Below are 21,860 nucleotides of genomic sequence, written 5' to 3'. Positions count from 1 at the left end.
GCATGAATGATATAACATCAGAAGGCATGCTGAGATGAAGGCTTTATTTCACACTGAACCAGAACAAGAGTAACATTTGGCAAGATGGGTGATGGCTGGAGATGAACAAGGACTAAAATTACTGAAATATTCCAAGAGCAAAGCAAGAGTAGTCTCATGGGGCTTTCTCTCTGCCAGTTCTGTGTGTTTATGTAGGGCTCTGTCCATGCCAAATGCAGATCCTGTTAAACAGATTATACAATCGGCTTCATGTCTCCAGTGAAGTGGCTGATAATTATGCTCCAGTCATTGTGCATGGAAACATGTTGAACAAGTCTCAATAATAACCAGTACGCTGTTAAGTGCACTAGGTTTGCACAATAGTAAGAGTCCATAAAAATAACAATTTTGAAATAATTCCTTGTCTGTCAATTGATTCATATACAGTATGTGTGGATTGTCTTGATCCTCACCTGTCTACTCCTGATGACGTGAATTCTAAGGATGTTGATGCATGATAATTTACATGTAATAAGATAAGATTCATAATATCCATGTTGATCTTGAAATATTGGAGCAACATGCCTGTGACATGAGTGGGAGGGAGCCCCTGGAATTTTAAGCATGAAATGTTGAAGTACAGTCCAACATCTTGTGAGTGAGGATTACTCAATTGTAGCAGCAGTTGTTTAAACCAAGGAGGAAATGGGTATTGAAATGAAAGTTGGTCTCAGACTAAAATAGTTTTGTTCTCAATGACGTCACTAGTGGTTAGGAAAGAAGTTGAAGTCTACCAGAACTTAGTCGTTCTGTCTCCAAACAGAGCCATGCTTGGTCCCAGTGGAGAAGAAGGCTGTAGTACAATAAATAATCACCATGTTTCCATTTATACATATAATACAACACATGCCAAAAAACACCACCTAATTTTAAATATAATACGAATACGTAAAATCAATGTATATTTACAGCAAGTTTTGCAACCGTAACTGTGGCTCTTCCACATCTTGTCATTAGTAATCATTCACCATAATGCAGACTATTACTATACAGTATATGGATGACCCTGAAAACATTGATCTTATCAGTGCAAGTCATGTAAAATATGTATAGTAAGTTCATGAAACAATGTAACATTTACCACCTGGGCTGAAATGTCTGACAGGATTCACTACTAATGAACAATAAAAAGTCAAATGGAAGTGTTTGCCTAATGTAGTAAACGTTAAAGTCTTTTTGACAAAGCAGACCACATTATGATTCCAGGTCAACAGCGCCTCTTCTGGTCAGTTTTCGTGACCTGGAGTCCGCATTCTGGGGCTGGTAGATCAGAGGTGCTCCACTACTACTACTGTCCAGGGACAGAAAGTCCTCGATCTTGGAATCTGGCGAAAGAGGTTCAACCTCCCCGTCTTTCCTCCAGAAGAGGCCATACTCCTCCGGCTCCGCGACCCCGAACTTGGCAGCACAGAGCTGGGCTAAGCCCTCCACGTTGACCCCCTTCTGCCACTGCACCGTCTTCACCAGGCTGCTCTCCTCGTCACTCTGGAACAGGACTTTCACAAATGTCTGCAACACAGTGAAGCACAGAGAGTGGTTAGGGATAATGCTAGGAAGTTGGTCTTTAAATTAACAGGTTGTAGGTTTGAATCCCTTTTATCAGAAGGAAGAATGAAGGTCAATCATGGCTGAAGTACAGTACCCCTGTGCAAGGCACTTCTCGTAGTGCTAGCCCTCTACAGGAGTTGTGGCTGCTAAAAGCCACTTTCTATAAAGTCATCACCTACAGTGTAATGTGTAGTGAAATGCTAAGTCTGACCTGTTGCAGAGCTGGCCCTCTCCGGGAGTCGTTGCTGCGGCGATGGCTCCACTCCTTGAGGGACTCGCGGGCCACTCTGGTCAAACCGCTGGCGGGCGGACAGCTGGGCTGACTCTGGATCAGGCATAGGCTGGCGTACACGCTGGTCAGGTAGTAGCCACCTGCAAGACCAAAGACATAAGTGCATTATATTACATTTAGCAGACGCTTGCCTTTTATTCAAAGCGACTTACATAAGAGGACATGAACATAAACATTCAAATGTGTGGGGAGGGACAGGGGTGGTCCTAGGGGTGGGTTGACTATGAGTGGCCACTGTGAAACCCTGATAACATCTGGAAAATTGCAAACTAGTGCTTTTAACATGTTAATTCTCTGCTAGTACCACACTATTGCAATTATCACATGGGTATTAGCAGCCTTTATCATCAGTTATATGCAGGGTTTTTTTTGCCAACGTCCAGGATGCCAGTCATTGTAGGATCCCCACTGTGAGGAGGTGTATCAAGAGTGTATCAAGGTTAGCAGGGTGCGATTTGTTGGAAAACCAGAAGGGGGGATATGTTTCAGATTTTAAGCAATATCAATGGAATTATATTGAACTGTGATAAAAGCGTGTAGAAAAAGTGGCGATATCAAGACCAGAAGGGGGGACAATTCCCCCCACCCCCCCCACAAATCGCACCCTGAAGGTTAGCGCAGGAAGGATGTAGATGAGTAGCTTTAGGGTAAAGGAAGCTCTCTGAGAAGAGCAGCATCTTCACAGCATTCATAATGGTTGAAAGACAGAACATGGACGAGTGAGGAATAAACACAGACTCAAGACTTGTGCACACTGTCTTTCACAATGTGGGCGGTGCACATGACTTTCAACATTATTACCATAGATCAGAGTTTTTTTCTTTTCAATTCAACCACACAGAAATAGATGTAGGGTTGAAACAAAAACTGTTTGTCTAAATAGTGTGGGGTGCCCTTATCACATACGGTACATAGAGAAGATAGTTGGAACCTTTTTGGAAGACACCTAGGAGTGACTTCATGCTTCCTGGTGTTCATGAAAATAATCCTTATTTACACAGAACGTTCCACAGTCTCGAAAAGTGTCACTTTCCGAGAACATACAGTATGCTGTATTATGAATACAGTATGTATATTTCTATTTCTATATAGTACATGAAGACAGATAGAACTGATATCCATTGTATCCAAATGAAGGATACAACATCAAAAGCAAAGCAGGGCCAGGGTGTATCTAGCAGCTCATCAAGGCAGATGTACTGTACAGTGTTATTATTACATATACAATGTATCTTGTTTTAGAGTCTCCCCAATGAGCCAGGGTGTATCAAGTAACTCATCAAGACAGATATATATTATATATTATTCATAAACCTATGTATTATTGTTATTATGATTACTACTACTATTATTATTATTATTATTATTATTATTATTATTATTATTATTATTATTATTATTATTATTATTATTATTATTATTATTATTATTATTATTATTATTATTATTATTATTATTATTACATACCTTCCCCAGTGAGCCAGGGGGTATCGAGCAGCTCCATCATGTACTCCACCTCCAGCAGCAGCTCTGGCATGTTGCACTGCACCAGCACGTAGGAGAGAGCTGGCAGGAAGTCATCCGCACCAAACTCCTTCCCTAAACACAAGAATAGATGCAGAGCAAACACAACGCACACACACACACACACACACACACACACACACACACACACACACACACACACACACACACACACACAAGAATAGATGCAGAGCAAACACAACACACACGCACACACAAACACATGCACACATGCACACACACACACACACACACACAGTTACATAAGCTATTAAGATAATATGCAAGGTTTTGGAATTCGGACCAAATGTCTCTTTTTTTTTAGAAAGAAATCATTAGGGGTATATTGAGAAGTTGGTATTAGACCTGTTGTAGCATGGCTACAGAGGAGGTTTTAACCTTTTTGTACAGTGACCCAAGAGGTACATTCTCTACACTAAACAAATTCAATCTCACTTCTCATCTGTGAAATTTTAAACCCCTTAAAAGTTTATTTTGCGGGGGGTGCTCTGGCGCAGCGCACTAAGCCCCCCATACTTGGGCTTGCATGCCCATGGGGACCCCGGTTCGAGTCCGGACGGGGTCACTTCCTAACCTTGCGCCATCTCTCTCCACACTCACTTCCTGTCTCACCTTCACTGTCCTGTCTGAAATAAAGGTCCAAAAAGCCCATAAAAATATCTTTAAAAAAAAAGAAACGTTTATTTTGCACTATTATAAAATTGTCGATACCAGAATAGCAAAGGTCCTCTATAATGTTTTAGCGAGGCTTTTATTCACACTGATTATGTAAAAAACTGATTTATCTCTCAACCACCTATGGAGTCTACCCATCCCCACAGACCACTTATTTGAATGAGCACTCAATACACGTTTTACACTTTCATTTTTACTACTCTTTGGGGATTCTGTTGAGCACAAAATGTTTCATTGCTAATGAATGAAATTAAGCAATATATATGAAAATGAAACATCTTGCATCCTTCACACATCTTGTATCACTTACGCTTGTCCTTGCTCATGGCCTTGTAGATGAGCTTGCAGACCTGCAGCAGCTGCAGCACCTTGTCGATGGGCGAGTAGGCCCGCCGCATCACGCCCAGCTTCTGCCGCACCTTCTCTATGCCCTGGGCGTCGGGCACGTTGACCTGCACGCCGAACAGCTGCAGGGGGGAGCGGTCCCGCGCCCTTCCCAGGCTCTCGACCATGAGCTGGGACGAGCCGTCTCGAACGTGCAGGTCCTGCAGAGCCTCCTCCAGCAGGCCTCGCAGCGGCTTCAGCACGCACCGGAACATGGCCTTCTCCAGGGCTTGCTCTGTAAGGGGGGGGTGGTCAAAGGTCAAGGCATAGTCAGTGCAGTTTTCTCGATGCAAGTGGCATTCACATTTTACATCTGAAAAACTTTGCAGCAAGAAATGACACAATGGTTTTCTAGTCAGGTGGCATTGATTTCATTTTGATGCATTTGATCTTTTTTTTTTGCTGGGGGGGATTTCTTGCCTATTATTTTTTTGCAATATCCCAATCCTACGCACCCTAATCATGCACATAGCAGCTTATCTGGTGTGTTTTTGTTGAGCCCAGCTGAGTTGAATTGCAGGATATTCTGTGTGGCTCTGACAATGTTGTGCAAATCTATCTAATGTATCAAAATAATAACTTCTCAAAAGTTTTAAACATGACTTGACCTCTGCGTGCAGTCCAACAAATGCTGACCATCAGCCCAATATTAGCCCACATTCTGAGCAACACTGCTTTCCCACACAGATTCACTTCTGCAAATATATTTTTGTGCAAGCCAAAGCGAAACACCACTTCTGTGGCGTGTATAACTCCTACTGCTGGTCACGTAACGCAAAACTGCTAGCCTGCACATCACATTATTCAATGGAGAGGAGGGATAGATGTTTATAGATAGATACATTAGATAGATGTTTATAGATAGATACATTAGATAGATGTTTATAGATAGATACATTAGATAGATGTTTATTCTTATTTATAGGTGCTGTGGTGCTGTAGTGCTGTAATGCACATGACCCTCTAATGCAGTGTTTCCCAACCAGGGGTATGTGTACCACTAGGGGTACGCGAGCACACTGCAGGGTACTTGGAAAAATTACATTTTAACAAATATATGGATCTTATTTACATTGGGATGGAGAAAGCGCTATAGAACTTGACTTAGGGGGTACTCATGGCACAACGAAAAAGGCTTGGGGGTACACAAGACAAAAAAGGTTGGGACACACTGCTCTAATGCACCAGGCGTGCTACTGTAGGCCTATATGCCCACAGGCTTCAACTAAAAATGATCATATGTATAATGATAAATATCAAACCTTGTGTAAACAGTAGAAATAAAAAAAACAAAGGCAAAAAAACAACAAAAACAAATGTATTAACAGAAACATCCTGCACACAACACTAACCATCCTCCTCCTCCTCCGGGAGACGTTTCAAAGGGGGTGGGGTAGGGGGGGGGTTGCTCCCACTATAGCTATACTGTATAAGCATTAATATAACAGCCATAATAATAAAAAACAACAAAAAACAAGATAAGGACATTAATATTACCCATCTCATCCTCCGGCAGGAGTGTCTCGATGGGGGGCTCCAGCTCCCCACAGTCCAGCAGGAAGGCCTTGGCCTGGGACAGGAAGTGCCGGATGGCCTGCAGCACATCCACGGCCGCCAGGGAACCCTGCTCCCCCTACACACAGCAAAAACACCAGTGTTATTTTAACTCTTAAGGATTTGAAATTCACTCCATTTCAGATAACATTGGGTCCCACTCAAAAATAGTGTTAATTTTACTCTTTGGTCAGTTTATAACATTTTCAAACTTAATTCTACTCGATATTTTGTGAATATCAACACTGGAATGTGAAAAAAGATTGAACACTGGTGGCACCTGGAGGAGAGTGGGCAGGTAATCGTCTTGCTGAAATTACGCTGGCCACCTGCAAAATCTTACACTGCCTTTTGGCTCCACCATGCTACACTGTAATGTTATAAATACTCTATCTGGAGCTACTATATAAGTTTCCTTTGGAATACTAACACCCCATTTTTTTACTGAAGAAACGTCTTTGAGTGTCATGAAAAGCGTCATATAATTTCATCCATTTTAATATTATTAGTATTATTATTATTATTACTATTATTATTACTATTATTATTATTATTATTATTATTATTATTATTACTGTGCGCACCTCCTGCTCCTCCTTCCTCTTGCGCTGCTGCTTGGTCCTCAGGCTGCGGCTCAGGCTCTCCCTCTGGCCCCTCAGGAAGTCCTGGACCAGGCTCCCGAAGGCCAGGTGCCGGTCGCGGGACAGCTCCTCCACCATGCGCCCCACACGCTTCTCTGGTATGAAGAAGGAGACGAAGGCGGCGGACATCTTACGCAGGGCAGAGACCGGCTGAAGCTGAGGATGCAGGGAGGGCAGAGGGATAGAAGAATAGAAGAATAGACGTTATTGTCATGTAATCATGAAATTTGTCTTTGATCTCGCCATAAAAAACATAAATGTACATTCACTCCATTGCTCAAAACATAAATAATACACACATAAAGCATTGCATACATCCCTCCCTCTAGCCACCCTTCCCAGCATACACATAATATACAGTACAAGTCAGGTACCAGATCCAGTCCCTTGTTTTTTTGTTACACCAGCCTAGCTTTTCCATTGCTTGTTAACCATGGAGATTGTGTTGGGTATGAATGAATGTTTGTAATGTGTGCTCTGTAGCGCCTCCCTGAGGGGAGCAGCTCAAATTCAGGGTGAAGGGGGTGGGTGTTGTCATCTAAAATGTTAGTCGTTTTTCAATCAACTGCAGTTGTTTTGATCAATAGTAGTAGTAGAAGAAGCAAGCTCATGATGTAAGTGCAACACTTCCAGCTAGCCTAGTAAACCAGCGCCACCCGCTGGACGCCAATGTTTTTTGGCTGCGAGTGGGTCTGGCCTCGCATCGTTGAAATGGTCTGCCAGGCTTGCCAAGAATCTGGCAAACCAATCACAACACAGAGATTTGTTTTGAATCAAAGCAGGAGGGGTTTTGAGGGAGTGACGACGAAGCTCGCACGTCGGGAAAGCACATCAACGAGAAAGATAGCGCTGATTGGCCAGAGCGCCGGCCAGGCCTATAGGCACAGGCAGGGTTTGAAAGACAACAGGTTGTTCAACAATCTTCGGATGTACTATTCATCGGGGCCAGACTAAATTACACATCCAATCTCACATCTCAGCACTATTCTAGCACTATTCAAGCACAACACTGGGTCAGTGACGCTTCAGCAGTAGCACACGTCAGGGCTGCGCAACGGCAGTGTCAATATTGCATGTTTTTTTGTTTTGTTTTGTTTTTAATGGACTATCTAAGAAGCGTATTCATTGCAGCATAACAACCACCAATTACTAATTAATTTATGGGGATTAAATGCTGTTACTCCTCCTGACGTCTGAGTGCAAAAAAACGTATTTTACCCTGGTACATTATATTGAATATTTGTTGCACTACTTCTTCCACTGCACCTTATGTGGCAGATACAAAATGACCATAGTGATGACTTAAAATAAAGTGCTACTGAAAGGTAAGAACCAATGAGCCAAGTAAGAACCAATTAGATCCAACTAGCTCAAAATCAGATGATTCTTCGACAGATACACTGCTCTACTGCATGTAACTGTAGCAACAGTTTACTTCCAACACAGGTAACTTCACTGAGCAACTTCAGTTCAGATACTCAGTGAAGTCAACTGTGTGGGAAAGAAGCCGTGTCAGTTTGTTTAAAAACTGTTCTATTACTTGCGCTTTTCCAGTTGTCACCTGTGTTGGTGGAGGGGGGCTGGGAGCCACGGGGGCGCTGGTGCCCCTGGAGAGGGGAGGGCGATCCCTCTCCCCCTCTTCTCGCTCAGGGCTCTCGTCCAGGCTGCTGATGGAGCTGCTACTCTCCAGCTCGCTCAGGGACGGGGCGCGACTCTGCTCCAACACCAGGCCAGCATCCTCAGGTAGCTCCTCGCTCAGGTAGTCCACCTCTTCATCCTCCTCTTCTTCTTGCTCCTCTTCCTCTTGCCTTGCCTGCTGCTGCTGCTGTCTTTTCTGAGTAAGCCAAAAAAAGTTGGCCATCAAGGACATGAGGTTGAATATCAAGCACACCAATCAATTAATCGATTGATCAATCGATCGATCAGTCAATCAATCAATCAATCAAGCAATCAATCAATCAAGCAAACTTAGTACATATAGAGTATGTATGATGCTTTCTGTATAATGAATAATTTATTAAAAAAACTGATCTTGCTCTTCGAGCTCAAATCCACATATTTGCACCATGTTTTCTACATAAGTGAAAAACAGGGTTTGCATTCGTTTGCCATCACTACTTGTGTTACACTTGAACATTTCATAGACAAGATGACATCATTACCTCCATCAAGGAGGTTATGTTTTCGGTCGCGTTGGTTTGTTTGTCTGTTTGTCAGCAGGACAACTCAAAAGCTCATGAACGCATTTGGATGCTGGAGTTGTTGGAAATGACCCAAGAAACAAGTGACTACATTTTGGTACCGATCCAGATCACGAACCGGAACCAGGATTTTTGCACAAGATTCTTCACCATTGCTAGCCAAGAAATCTAGACGCCCAGAGCACTAAATAAACTTTTTTCATCACCAGCCCAAAATGGCTGGTACAGTAGAAGGTAATCTTACTAGCCAAACGCACACTCACTAATGGGTCAAAGTGGCTACTAAGTTGGTCTTTTCTACCTGCCAAACTGAAGTTTCATCAGCATTTGACGGGGTGGCTGGTGTTAATTTAGAGCCCTGTAGACGCCCGTAGTGACCGCAAGATAGCAGGTGAGCCTCATACCTGCAGTAGAGCCTTGGGCATCTGGTAATCGTCCTCCTCGGCGGTAGGGGACAGGGTGGGTGACACCAGCGTGTGCTTCTTGGGCGGCAGAGCCACCGCCGGGTGGAGGTAGTCGGAGTCCTCCTCTTGGCAGGCCCCTTCCCTGGCAGTGCCCGCGGCGGTGGTCTCCCCCTGGCTCCCAGCGGCCTTTGGCCCATGCACCCCCTCCTGCTGCTCCCCCTCGGTGGCCGTCTGCCGCACCCCTTTGCCCCTCTTCTTGGCCAGCAGCGGGGGCGGGGGTGGCGGGGCGACGGGCGGAGAGAGGAGGCTGCTGGTTTCCGTAGAGACCCGCACCTTTGGAATGGAACAGAATAGGATTGTCTTTCATTGTCACCGTTGTCACTCATGTAGAATAGAAGCTATGCATGTGTAAGTGAGATGGAAAGGATCTCACTCATTAGTGTAACATTGTACAGTATGGGTGTCTTTGTAAATAAAACAGTGAGTAACAGGGGAACGTTAAAATAAACAAGAATTACATGAAAGTTAGCCCAGGTGCACCAGGGCTGGAATGGGGCCAAAAACCCATCCCCCGGGGCATTTTTTGGCTTCCACTGTCCCCACACACATACAAACCACAATCCACAATCACACACTGACTGCCAATGATACCTTGATACTGCTTTTGAAGCTGTGACACTATTTGGAGCAACTGCATATTAGTTGACCATAGTCACTTTCCATCAGACTTGTACGAAATTGAAATTCACAGTAATGAATTGAAATTCACAGTAATGCCATAATATGAACACTGGGTGGTGGTGTTCTATGTACTCTCAATGGGTGGTGTAGATTAAATTCAAAGAACTTCAAGGTAATGACAAAATGGGAACACTAGATGGTGCTGTATATTTATCGATTTGTGTCTATTCCCGGCACCTGTTGGGCTGCTTCCACCACCACCTAGTGTTCGTATTATGGCATTACTAAGAATTTCAATTCAGAATTTCGTACAAGCCTGCTTCCCATTGACTATCACTGCCCAGTTCCCATTGACTGACCTTGATAATGGGTTTGAAGCAGTGGCACGCTTTGGAGCTACTCCATATTAGTTGACACTCACTGCCCATTGACTGACCTTGATGCTGCGCTTGAAGCGGTGTCGGCGGTGCAGGGCGCTGCGTGCTGGCTCGTCCTGCAGGAAGAGGGGGTTGATGAAGCACAGCGCCCCCTGGCCCCTGCCGATGTCCAGCTCCCGCGGGCTGCGCGTGCGGATAGGGCAGAACTCCTCAAACAGCGTGGGGTTCTCTATGGGCGTCATGCAGGCCTCGGGGGTGATGGCAGGGAGCTGGGGGGGAGCTGGGGGGTCGGGCTCGGAGGACTTCGTGGGGGGAGGGCCGTTACGGGGGCCGCGGAAGTTTAACTGCGAGCTCCAGAACTCTGCAATGGAGAAATGATGTAATGGTCATACTGAGCTGAATGTGAGGCCATGTATCAAATTCTATACCATAATACTAAACTAAAATACTGATACTAGTGTATAACCATGCTTTAGTAATACCATGCACATTATACCAAAGGTGCACTATGAAGGATGACGATCACAGTAGGCATTGCAACTACAGTATGCTGCTCATTGAAACTGTGCTGCCTATTGCCAAATTGTCTTTTCATGAATAATTACTCAATAATAAACTAATACAAACGAGTATGGCCAAAGTAGTAGAGTACGTTTTGCAGGTAAAAATGTCTATTTCTGGAAATTTCAAACTGGCGGACATGGACAAGATCCACCTTTTCATGTGTGAGAACTTGGAATTTGATGGTGGTGGTAAGTATTTTTGAAAAAGGAAACATTTGTAAATGGGCAGCATGAATTATGGAAAACAACTACGTGTACTAAAAATATTACAGAGAGTCAATGCAGAATGCACTACAAGAAGGTGGGAGCTAAATGATGTGACTTCCCCGTGAGTGAACTCTATAACGGAGAAATGATGTAACAATTGTAATGAGCTCATTTCCTGTGATGTTCATGTGAGGCCATGTATCAAATTCTGTACTGATACTCTATAACCATGCTTATATTGTACCAAATTGTATGAGTTCACACTTTGATTTTTAGCCAAGTTATTTAAAAATAGTTTCAAAAATACATTTCAATTTGATTTACTTCCAATATGTTAATTGATGAAAACACAAGAACATGCTTATGGTGACCAAATAACAAACAAAAAGTTTTCTGAGGACCACTTTAGTCAAAAATTAGAACAAAGAATATGGTCACGAGAAATTACAAAGTTGGGGTGAACCGACAGAAAGCCACGTCTTTAAATAAGGCGCCCTGATTACAAGTGGCCACTTGCACGCAACAGCTGGTCAGCGGAGAGAACAGCTGATTTGGGCTGGGTTAGCATTTACCAATAGCGGACGGAACAGCTGATGGTAGGCTTGACTACGTGGTTTTGCCAGAACTAGCACAGGAAGCTTTATTTTTGCCAACTGTGTCCTCAACGTGGTTGACCTCTGTGGTGAGGATTGTAATTTGGCATTGGCTTAAGGATACAGATGTAATTTTATGTTATGCATCATTAAAATGTCAAGTTGTTCTTGTGGTGTTTTCTGTATGTTAGGCTACGAACAGTTGTCTTCATACATACCGACACCCATGTGAGAGATGGACTCCAGCTGTTTGTGTGATGAGGCTCTTGCTATGGCCTCCGGCAGTTCAAGAGTGAATGGCAGAACATCCCTAAAACAGACAAGTTTTACAGGTTTTAGAGTCAAACACCTACAGAGATTTTATCCATGGTTATAGGATATTACTGTAATTCTAGTATTAGGGTGTGAGAGAGATAAAGGGCCCCATTGTTGGAAAGTAATGTAGGTACAATTCTACTACACAATGTTACTACCCAAATTCTGAACTTTGTACTGAAAGCCAATCCTTATCTTAAATCTATCTGTGTTTATCAATATATTTCATTTCTTAACTGCCTAACCTACAGACCTAGGCAGTCAATAAAAGAGTTCCTTACACTTAGAAAGAGAGTGAAAATCATACCGGCTGACACAGTAGAAGGCAATGAGGCGGCACAGGTCAGGGAAGCGTATGGCTGAGCTATCCAATGAGAAAGCTGAGGATGGGAAAAGAGAGGAAAGGTACAGTAAGTAACTGTGAAAAAAGCAGTATCAGTATGTTAAATACATTTTATGATAATCATTATTTATTACACTCTATTTTAAAGTACATCTTATATGCGTAATTTAAAGTAAATACAAGTACTGTATCTAAAGTATATCAAAGTATATTAGAGTATGAAAAAGTATATAATTTATCGCTCTGTTATATTGCTCTATTGTGACTTCCATTCCTTCTGCGCTCTTTGCTTTCATGAGGTATTTTGATGTAATTTGAGTTATAAAAGTTGAAACTTGCTTGAGTCCTCCTCCCGGATGACAAACTGCTTGACGAAGGAGGGCACACTGTCATCTGCCAGCCTTACGCACAGCACCTTCTTCTGGGACGTGTTGGACTTGCGCACCAGGAACGTCTGAGAGCATCAACATCAGACAGTTAACATAATTCTTTTCAACACAGAGAAAAATATTTTAAGTTACATAAAAGTCTTCTCTATTGTGAAAGCAATATTTATTGGCTATAGACAGGGTTTTAAGTTGTAGTGCTCCATACGCCCACAACATAGTTATACTGTACGTACAGTACACAAGGGAATTTTTGTATCTGTGAAAATAGAGAAATTCAACTCCCTTAAACCTTTGAGTAAGTCAACAATAGTTTGTTGTTTCTTCATTTTTTCAAGTGATGACTAAATGGCTCAACAGGTTTCAACTGATGACTAAACGTCTGAGCGGCCAGCTCTGCGTAGTACTGTACGAAATAGCATAAGCACCTCTATTATTGGCAGAGTGGTAAGAAAAAAATTTCAAGACCAAAAGACATGCACACACACACACACACACACACACACACAATACAGAGTCCTTGACATCAGGATGTACGCACGCACGCACGCACACACACACACACACACACACACACACACACACACACACACACACACACACACACACACACACACACACACACACACACACACACACACACACACACACACACACACACACTCTGTGAGGTCAGTATGTAAAGTGTGTGAGTCACCCCCGGGGGTTCCCTCTGTAGGATGTGGAGGGCGGTGGCTGAGTTGATGGAGAGCTGCAGCCAGACGGGGTGTGTGAGCAGCAGGCGGTCCAGCACGCTGATGCTCTTCAGGGAGCCCCGCTGGGGGCACGCACGCCTCTCGCCCACCGCCGGGGCCTCTGGGAAGTCATACACCGGGTCCTGCTGCATCTACAAGGGGAGAGGAGAGGAGAGGAGGGGAGAGGAGAAGAGAGGAGAGGAGAGGAAAGGAGAGGAGAGGGAGTGGATAGAAGAGGAGAGGAGAGGGAAGAAGAGAGGAGCGAGGAGAGGAGAGAGGAGAGGAGAGGAGAGGAGAGGAGAGGAGAGGAGAGGAGAGGAGAGGAGAGGAGAGGAGAAAGAGAGCATAAGGAGGAGAGGAGATGAAAGGAGAGGGGGGGAGAGGAGAGGAGAGGAGAGGAGAGGAGAAGAGAGGAGAGGAGAGGAGAGGAGAGGAGAGGAGAGGAGAGGAGATGAGAGGAGAGGAGAGGAGAGGAGAGGAGAGGAGAGGAGAGGAGAGGAGAAGAGAGGAGCACAGCACACACTGATCACATCCAGTATACTCATGGACTCATAGATGGGGGGCAGAGGATGCTACATCTTCAGGGAGAGCAGACACTGATCACAAATACTCACATCAAGTGAAGTGAAGTTTATTTACAAAGCACTTTAAAATACAGCAGAGGCAACTGTCCAACCAAGCTGACCATACCACAAGCTTTTAATAAAACACAGAAACAATGTGACGGACTTGAGATGACCTGACAACCTTTTGGGGGGTGGTTTGAGAACATCATATGAAGATGACACAGAGATGACATAACCTTTTGGGGGTGGTGGTCAATGGAAGTTGTCGAATTTTACAGTGAGCAGCAGCTATAGTGTCAAAGATGGTGTGCAGAGGCCCTGACACGAAGCAAGTCTTTTTCTTACTTACAAACAGTACGTTTTGCAGTAATTCACAAAAATACAAGTGTAGGACAAACACTGTAAGTGTTCAGTTGGACTCTAAGTGTTGAACAAACACTGCAAAGTTGACAACATAAGTACATTCCTTGACCTTGAAGACAACTAGAAGCCTAGAAGACAAATACGTACTCAAGTAAGTAAAGTAGCCTAAATAAATAACATGGTGAATATCAGATTCACAGTAACACTGCTACATATCAGTTAATACTGAAATTATAGCTCAGCCTCTTACTGCAGATCGACAAGCCTAGTCACACTTCGCTGAAAACACTCAACTACATCATAACAACATCGCTACGACAATGCAGAGAGTCTTATTAAGTAACCGATTAAGTCTGGGTCATTACCATTTTGATGATAATAAGGTTATAACAGAGGCTCTGCGCTAAGGGATTAACAGAGAAAGGCCTACCTGATGTGTTCTTACGTGTGTGCTCTGCACTATGTAAGAAAACAAATAGTACAGCACTCACATATACTAGTATCCACTTTCATTTTAGGAGACTACAGTACGCAAATCGTTAATGCCTGGCATCTACCAAGTTCCTTCCTCTGAATGAATCCCAAAATTAAAGTTGAAAGTAATTTTTTTATATAGTGTGTTGATTCATATAACCACAGTTGGAGAAGATGTCAAAGTTCTCCGTTGTTACGTCTAGAGTGAGTCATCTGAAAATGCCCCTCTCTCCATTCAGATCATTATTTTTTACTCATCCCCCACTTGCATAATCTATTTCTTACCGACAATTGCTTTTCCGGGTGTTGGGAAACTTCTGGTACTACTTCCCTTTCTTCTCCCGCACTGACCATGTGAGTCTTATTTGTCATTGTCTGAGTAATAACAGTTCTGTGCCAAAGTACTCCGTGAAACCAGTCACTATTTCCGTCTCCTTCACTATCCAGTTCATTCACTAAATTTGTGGTCCAGGGGCAGAGCTAGGGGGGGGGACGGTGTGGCAAGCAGGGCATTTTGGGCCCTGGGCCCTCCTGTATTGGTGGTGGGGGCCCTATTATGACCTTGGCAGGCCGTATGTCGGGCCCTGTCAGTGTTTTGCCCTGGGGACCTGCGTGCAATTGTTCCGCCACTGGAGTGGTCAGTATCAAGCCTCATCACACACATACACATCACCGTGTTTCCCGGCAACTCAATAACATGGGCCAGGTGAATCACACACTATCAAAATGCCATAAAACTAAACTTTGCCGAAACCTCAAGGAGGTGTTATTATTGTTATTCTGTAGCCTCCTAAAGTGCACGTTTCTGCCAATGGAACACTGTGGTAGTCTTTGAAAAGACTTTACTAGTAACTACTACGAACAATCTTTAGTAATACATTATGACTTGGTCATTGCTATTCTGGTAACAGCATTTGTAACAACATTTATTCATCGTAGAGATTCTTTGAGTAGGAAAAGTAAAAGAAATATGCATCAGATTAAATGATATGCTTGTTGCTCGCCCACCTCAATCCCCCGTTGGGGCATGGAATCTGATTTAAAACCCACAACAGTCAAGAGTCACGGATCTACACAGACATACCCTGTTTTAATAGCCTATATCACCAGTAGCGCTCTGCTTTGAACAGTCATCTTTCAACAGTTGGTTTTCTGATGGAACTGGAAGCAGATCCAGAAATATTCAACTTCAATAGCTGAAGTTCTCTCTAAGTTATCTTGCGTTGGCCCAACACATCACGACTGCATCATGAAAGACACAGCCTACATGTACATTGATTGAAGAAATTAATTTCCATATTGACCATCAGGGCCTACTATAGCCTACACCATCCATGCATCCAGCCATACCTATCTTTATCTTAAAGCATGGCGGGGGGCGGCTGGCTTAACCACCATGTGTGGGCTGACGTGGAACGTGGATTGTTCGGCATGGAGCAGTTGGCTGCTATGGAAACTGCTGAAGGCAGGCAGCCTGAGCCCACACATTCTGCTGGGCTTTCCAGCCCGCAGGCAGGCACATGTGCTGGCCTCCAGGACCCCACCGTTACATACAGGGGAAGGGCCTTTCAAGCACTACCAGCCCACCTCAACAGCCACCCACCCCATCCCATCCCATCCCATCCCACTCCCCACACTGTTGTCTAATTATGATACAACCACTGCCAAGATGTGTTGTCTTCTTGAAAGCCCGGCAGCAACGCGGGCAAAGGAGCCATAATGACCATACTCAAGCTGTGGAGAAAATGTCAAGACAGAGAGTTTGGCTGAATGCATGCACATATTATGGTGTTCTTGTGATTCTGGACAGAGAGAGGCTGATTTCTTCCTAAGGGCTTAACCATGAGAGGGGTGTGTGTGTATCTGGGTAGGAAGAGGATGGTTACAAAAGAAGGTGCTGTGAAAACTGTAATGTGACGTTTACTTTTGTCAAACATTTTTTGATGCATTTAAGAGCAAAAAGAGCAGCATATGCCTTTTCCTTTGAAGAGCAAGTCTGTGAGTGGACTAGGGAGTGAGCCACAAACAAGAGAGACTCTGAGCAGAAATAATATTTGAAAACATAGGCTCTGTATCCCTCTTGGGTAGACATAGTAGAAGTGGTGGCAAGCCAACTCTAGCCATTGCTGTAAACCACGGGCTCTTAATATAAGACTGGCAGTGTTTGCACACCGCCTATGACTAGGAACTGAGAAAAAACAACCCAACAACATCAATGAAACAGAGAACCAGTGTTACACCCATCTTCTGTGAAACAAAGGGAATTCACTGTGCAAAGCAACTAAGGTTAAGCTTATATTTAAAATATAGTAGTTTTCATGGCAGGGAATACACAATAGGACAACTACAAGAGAAAGCCACAACATCTGACACAAAATATGCTAAATATTTTGCTCCGTCTACTATTTTAACCATAATAATATAGTAATGTACCACATAATATGTCCAAAGCAGAACAGAATAGGAAAAATAAATGAGGCGATTGAATAGACTGAAACTTGAGCTTATCCAACAACTCTTACTTGACGGAAACCCTAAAAAGAAGTGCATGGACAGCAATTCCTTTAGTCTCTGTGGTACCAGTCATTATAAGCTTAGACAGTAGACTAATTAGGAAAATCACAGTATGCAGCATGTACTTGCTGGTAACAAAGAGGAGTGGCTTGCACTCCAACACAGTAATGTTGGTGTATTTCTTCAACACGTACAGTGTTGGAACAACACCATGAATGTTAACTAGAAATCTGTGAGTGTTGAATGAACACTGGGTAATTTACTCTAAAGAGCATTGCAGCCCAAGAGCACTGGAAGTAAAAGGCAGGCTTTGGGCAGGCTGAACCGCTGAATTTCCACATGAACTTGGCAAGTCTGGACTTGGTGAGCGGAAAGCTCAAACTATGTGTTTTGAGTCCATTGCTATTTCTACTCTGTAAGTAAATCATGCAGTGGCAAAGTTGCCAAAATATAGCCCACGTCAACATACTTGTGGGTTTGACACCCTGATAACCATAAATAATAGGCCTAAGCAGTTTATAACTGTAGGCTACAATGATGGTGGTACTTTCAGGGTAGTCCTGCATTGCTATTGCCAACCTATCCATGTGCACCAAAGTTTCTTTAAACATATCAACCGTGACGTTTTTTTAATCAATGACAAGGCGTCCAGACTGACAAATCGTTCATCGCTTTCGGCTGTATGAGAAGCTCTGATAGTCTGAATTCATACAGATCTGGCAACCATGATATTCCATAGGCTATGCGTCTTGTGTGACAGTGCAATCATGAAACGACATAGCCTGGGGTGAATTTTGCATAAATTCTTTGCTGGACAAAACCATGAAACGTTGCTTAGGGTGAAGCCTTTTGTCTTGTCAGGTGAGGTGTGATTGTCGGCTACCTGTCCTGTTCAAGCCTTCCGTCTCCAACTTCCTTGATCTGATTCCATGCGATATCTCAACAAAACTTGCGGTGACATTCTTTACATGCCTGTGCAAGAGGCCGTATCCAAATGGAATAGAAACTAACTGATATCATGCTTCGATGACGGTCGCCTACCTACACAAGACTACATTCAGACCACCATATCATAAGCTTTTTCTTACCTTTTGATCCGTCTTTATCGGCTGTGGACCTGTTGAAAAGTTCTAAATGTCGGATCCATTGGTCAGCGTCTAGACCAACTTATACTTGTGAGTTAAGTTTGTTTGTTAAGTTTGGCTGAACATACCCTTCAAGAAACTTCATAAGACCCTGCGATTTTGAATGTGTCGTTCCTCATTCTAGTCTTCCCACGCGCATTTGTGGTTACACACACTCGCCACTTTGCGTGGAGCGCTTGAAGTACGGAAGCGCATGCGTATGGAATTTCTGTGGCTAGTGGGCAGCCTGACAGGTCTTTGAAAGAAGCCCTTTTGGCCCTTTGACAAATAATAAAAAAAAACCCTCTAGAACTTGTATGGTGGTGTGAAATAGCAAATGGAATCATTATCTGAGCATAGCCTACTCATGAGGATTGCACTATTATTACAATGTTATTGCTGTTTAGGAGATGTGACTGAGACACCTGAAAGATGTCAAAACATAAGTCTACAACAGAGTAGGCTAATGTTGTGCACAACATATGTAACATTTCATATTACATAGTGTAACATTGTTTTACATAAATAGCTGTGCAACAGTTAGGTCTAAACTAACTGCTCAGTAGGCAACCTACGGAACACTATTTATAATTTTTTTTAAAATGCATACAATTACGCCTATTTACATTAAAATGTGCCATTATTATTGGTCAAACCTTTTAGAGCACCCTACTTTCCAGTTCTCTTTTGCAGTTGTAGACAACACATCCAGTTCTCAGTAACCTAAACAGCCCGGGGTGAAAAAAGGTTTGATTATCCATCAAAAGTTAAACTGGACAGAAGTATAAAATCCAACCAACTCTTTTCACACATTTCTAATTATATGTGTTTTAATCCATTTTTCTATAGATGTTTATTGGTATTAGAGAATGCATTCAAACTGCTGTTCCAGCCCTTTCCAATGGTGGGTTTATGACATTTGTTGCACTGTCTTCCTTGGTTTCAAATTGAAGTGCATGAATTCCGTAACATTTCAACCTTATGGGACCTGTTATTATGAGTTCACGACCGATTGTCTTGGCCATGTTTCAGTGTGCAGGCAAGTGTAGGCTTATATAGAAGCTGAATACAATAAAATAAAGTGCATGTGGATTGCGTGGATGGCGTAGTTTCCTTCTACCAGTAGTATAGGTCAGTTCTCTCTCTCTCTCTCTCTCTCTCTCTCTCTCTCTCTCTCTCTCTCTCTCTGTGTGTGTGTGTGTGTGTGTGTGTGTGTGTGTGTGTGTGTGTGTGCGTGCGTGCGCGCACATCCGTCAGTAGATTGCAGACTATTCATATACGTAGTTGACTAAACCTAAAATAAAATTGTTTGTTACTAAATGCAAGGCTTTTTGGTATAGTGGTGGCAGGCTAAGGACCTGTGGATGGACAGAGGAGGATGCAAGTTCAAATCTTCCAACCCCAGTCTCTGGGTGCCTTAATTGCCTTCAGGATGAGAAGAGAGGGCCCTACACAGTTTGGTTATTTGATATTCATAACTCTAGCGACCTCTGCTGGACAATATTATACACAGCAGCAATGATCAAGCAGGCCCAAGAGCCCAAGCAGGCCTGCACCTGAGGTGCACATTGGAAAGAGCATGGGCGGTAAACAGGATAGCAAACCCTCTACAGAACCTGGAGGCTATTCAAGAAGATTGTTCAGTAGGCCTATAGTAAACCATTTTAAGTGAACCTGGAGGTAGTTGTAAACCACCTAATATAAAAGCCAGGGGTCTACTCTACATAGTCTATAAAGCCCAACTGGGAAACTCCAACTCCCACAGCACCCAAGTGTTCACTGCACACTGCACACAATGAAATTGCATTTATGACTCACCCGTGCAAGGGGGAAGCCCCGCCCCCAATGGCGCCCCAACGGAGCAGTGCGGCAGGACGGTACCATGCTCAGGGTACCTCAGTCATGGAGGAGGATGGGGGAGAGCACTGGTTAATTACTCCCCCCACCAACCTGGTTAATTACTCCCCCCACCAACCAGGAGTCGACCCGGCAACCTTTGGGATACAAATCTAGCGCCCTAACCGCTTACCCATGACTGCCATGACCCATGAATGCCCATCTAAATGATTGCATATTAGCAGGTTTGCCACTCTTTGTAGGTTAAGTACAGTAAGCTGGGTTTATCACTTTGAATAGACCCCTGCATTGAGAGTCTGCCAATATGACAGTGTGGTTAGCCAGATGTGCCAGATGAGAGGAAGATGGCAGTGGACACTTGTTGACCTCCATAACTGGTTGACTGTATTTTTGTGTTTCGTTTTTTTACCTCCAGTCAGAGATTTACCAACTCCTGTTTCATTTTGTTGCCATATGAGTAAATGTAGGCTATTCTCTTCTGGCTTCACTGCAAAGAAAAAATCTGAGCCATCACGTCTCATAATGAACGTTCAGTCTTTGTAACTCTCTTGGCCCTCTCTCAACACGATGGCTCATGATATGCCATAAAGGCTGAAGAAGAATCGGCTTGTCCAGTTTTCTATTTTAAACGTGTTATCCTGCTACGTGTTGTGTGTGCACCTACTAATATACGTATTTGATCACTTAGAAGTCGCAGTATCATGTAGGCCCTACCGGTAGCAGGCCTAATTCTGCTGAATTGATCTAGGCCTATTTTACCACACAAGTGTGCAGTAGGGCTTAACATACTATATGATTAGTTTGAGTGTTGGTAGAATTTAGTTGTGAGGGGATCTACATATGTTGTGTGTATGGTGTCTTTCCTAACTATAGTCTTACCAGGGCTTTAAAAACATATTTTTACGGGCTTATAAAATGATAGGACTAAATAAATCCTGAATCAATACATTCAGCTTGCCGTGTCTTGATAGCACTAGGCCTAGACCTACTAGGCAGTCCTAGTCAACAGGAGATAAATTGTGATAAGGTGTACGTATAGTGTTGGCTTATAAGTTATAGGAGACCTGACTTCTGAAGATTATATTGAAAAAAAGATCATTCGAAAAGAGGTAGGCCCTACTCCAGTTTTTACCTGTGCTGGGAGTGAGGGGTATTATTATTATTATTAATATTACATTACATTACATTGCATTTGGCAGACGCTTTATAACCAAAGCGACTTTCAAAAGAGGACATAATCAAGCCAACATCACAAGCAAATACAAAGTGCACAGGAGATATACAGAACAACAATAATAATATAATGTATTATATTTATTAATTATTAATAATAATATATATATATTTTTTTACTTTTTTTGAGTGAGTGTGGAGTGTGAGAAAGGACCGAAATGAGTGTGTCTCACTCACAAAGAGTGAGACTTGAGAGCCCATAGGTGACAGTAGAGCTACTACAGCAAAGAACTACGGTCAATTTTTT

General features: G+C 43.2%; 1 protein-coding gene across 1 annotated transcript; it reads right to left on the bottom strand.

Annotated features, from left to right (window-relative positions):
• Nucleotides 1-29: 29 nt before the first annotated feature.
• On the bottom strand, nucleotides 30-18,706 carry rin1a (Ras and Rab interactor 1a). The gene is made up of 14 exons (XM_063203717.1): nucleotides 18,488-18,706; nucleotides 13,446-13,634; nucleotides 12,702-12,816; nucleotides 12,327-12,399; nucleotides 11,923-12,014; nucleotides 10,401-10,702; nucleotides 9,284-9,616; nucleotides 8,240-8,512; nucleotides 6,613-6,834; nucleotides 5,981-6,116; nucleotides 4,410-4,718; nucleotides 3,347-3,478; nucleotides 1,799-1,959; nucleotides 30-1,548 (listed from the first exon to the last, which is right to left on the bottom strand). Exons 2-14 carry the CDS (start codon nucleotides 13,632-13,634, stop codon nucleotides 1,234-1,236), a joined length of 2,652 nt encoding a protein of 883 aa, XP_063059787.1. The 5' UTR covers nucleotides 18,488-18,706; the 3' UTR covers nucleotides 30-1,233.
• Nucleotides 18,707-21,860: the final 3,154 nt, after the last annotated feature.

This window comes from Engraulis encrasicolus, chromosome 7 (genome assembly GCF_034702125.1).
Source record: "Engraulis encrasicolus isolate BLACKSEA-1 chromosome 7, IST_EnEncr_1.0, whole genome shotgun sequence".
NCBI classification, from domain to species: Eukaryota; Metazoa; Chordata; class Actinopteri; order Clupeiformes; family Engraulidae; genus Engraulis; species Engraulis encrasicolus.
Note: the sequence above shows the minus strand (reverse complement) of the source record. Positions and strands in the feature narration are given on the sequence as shown.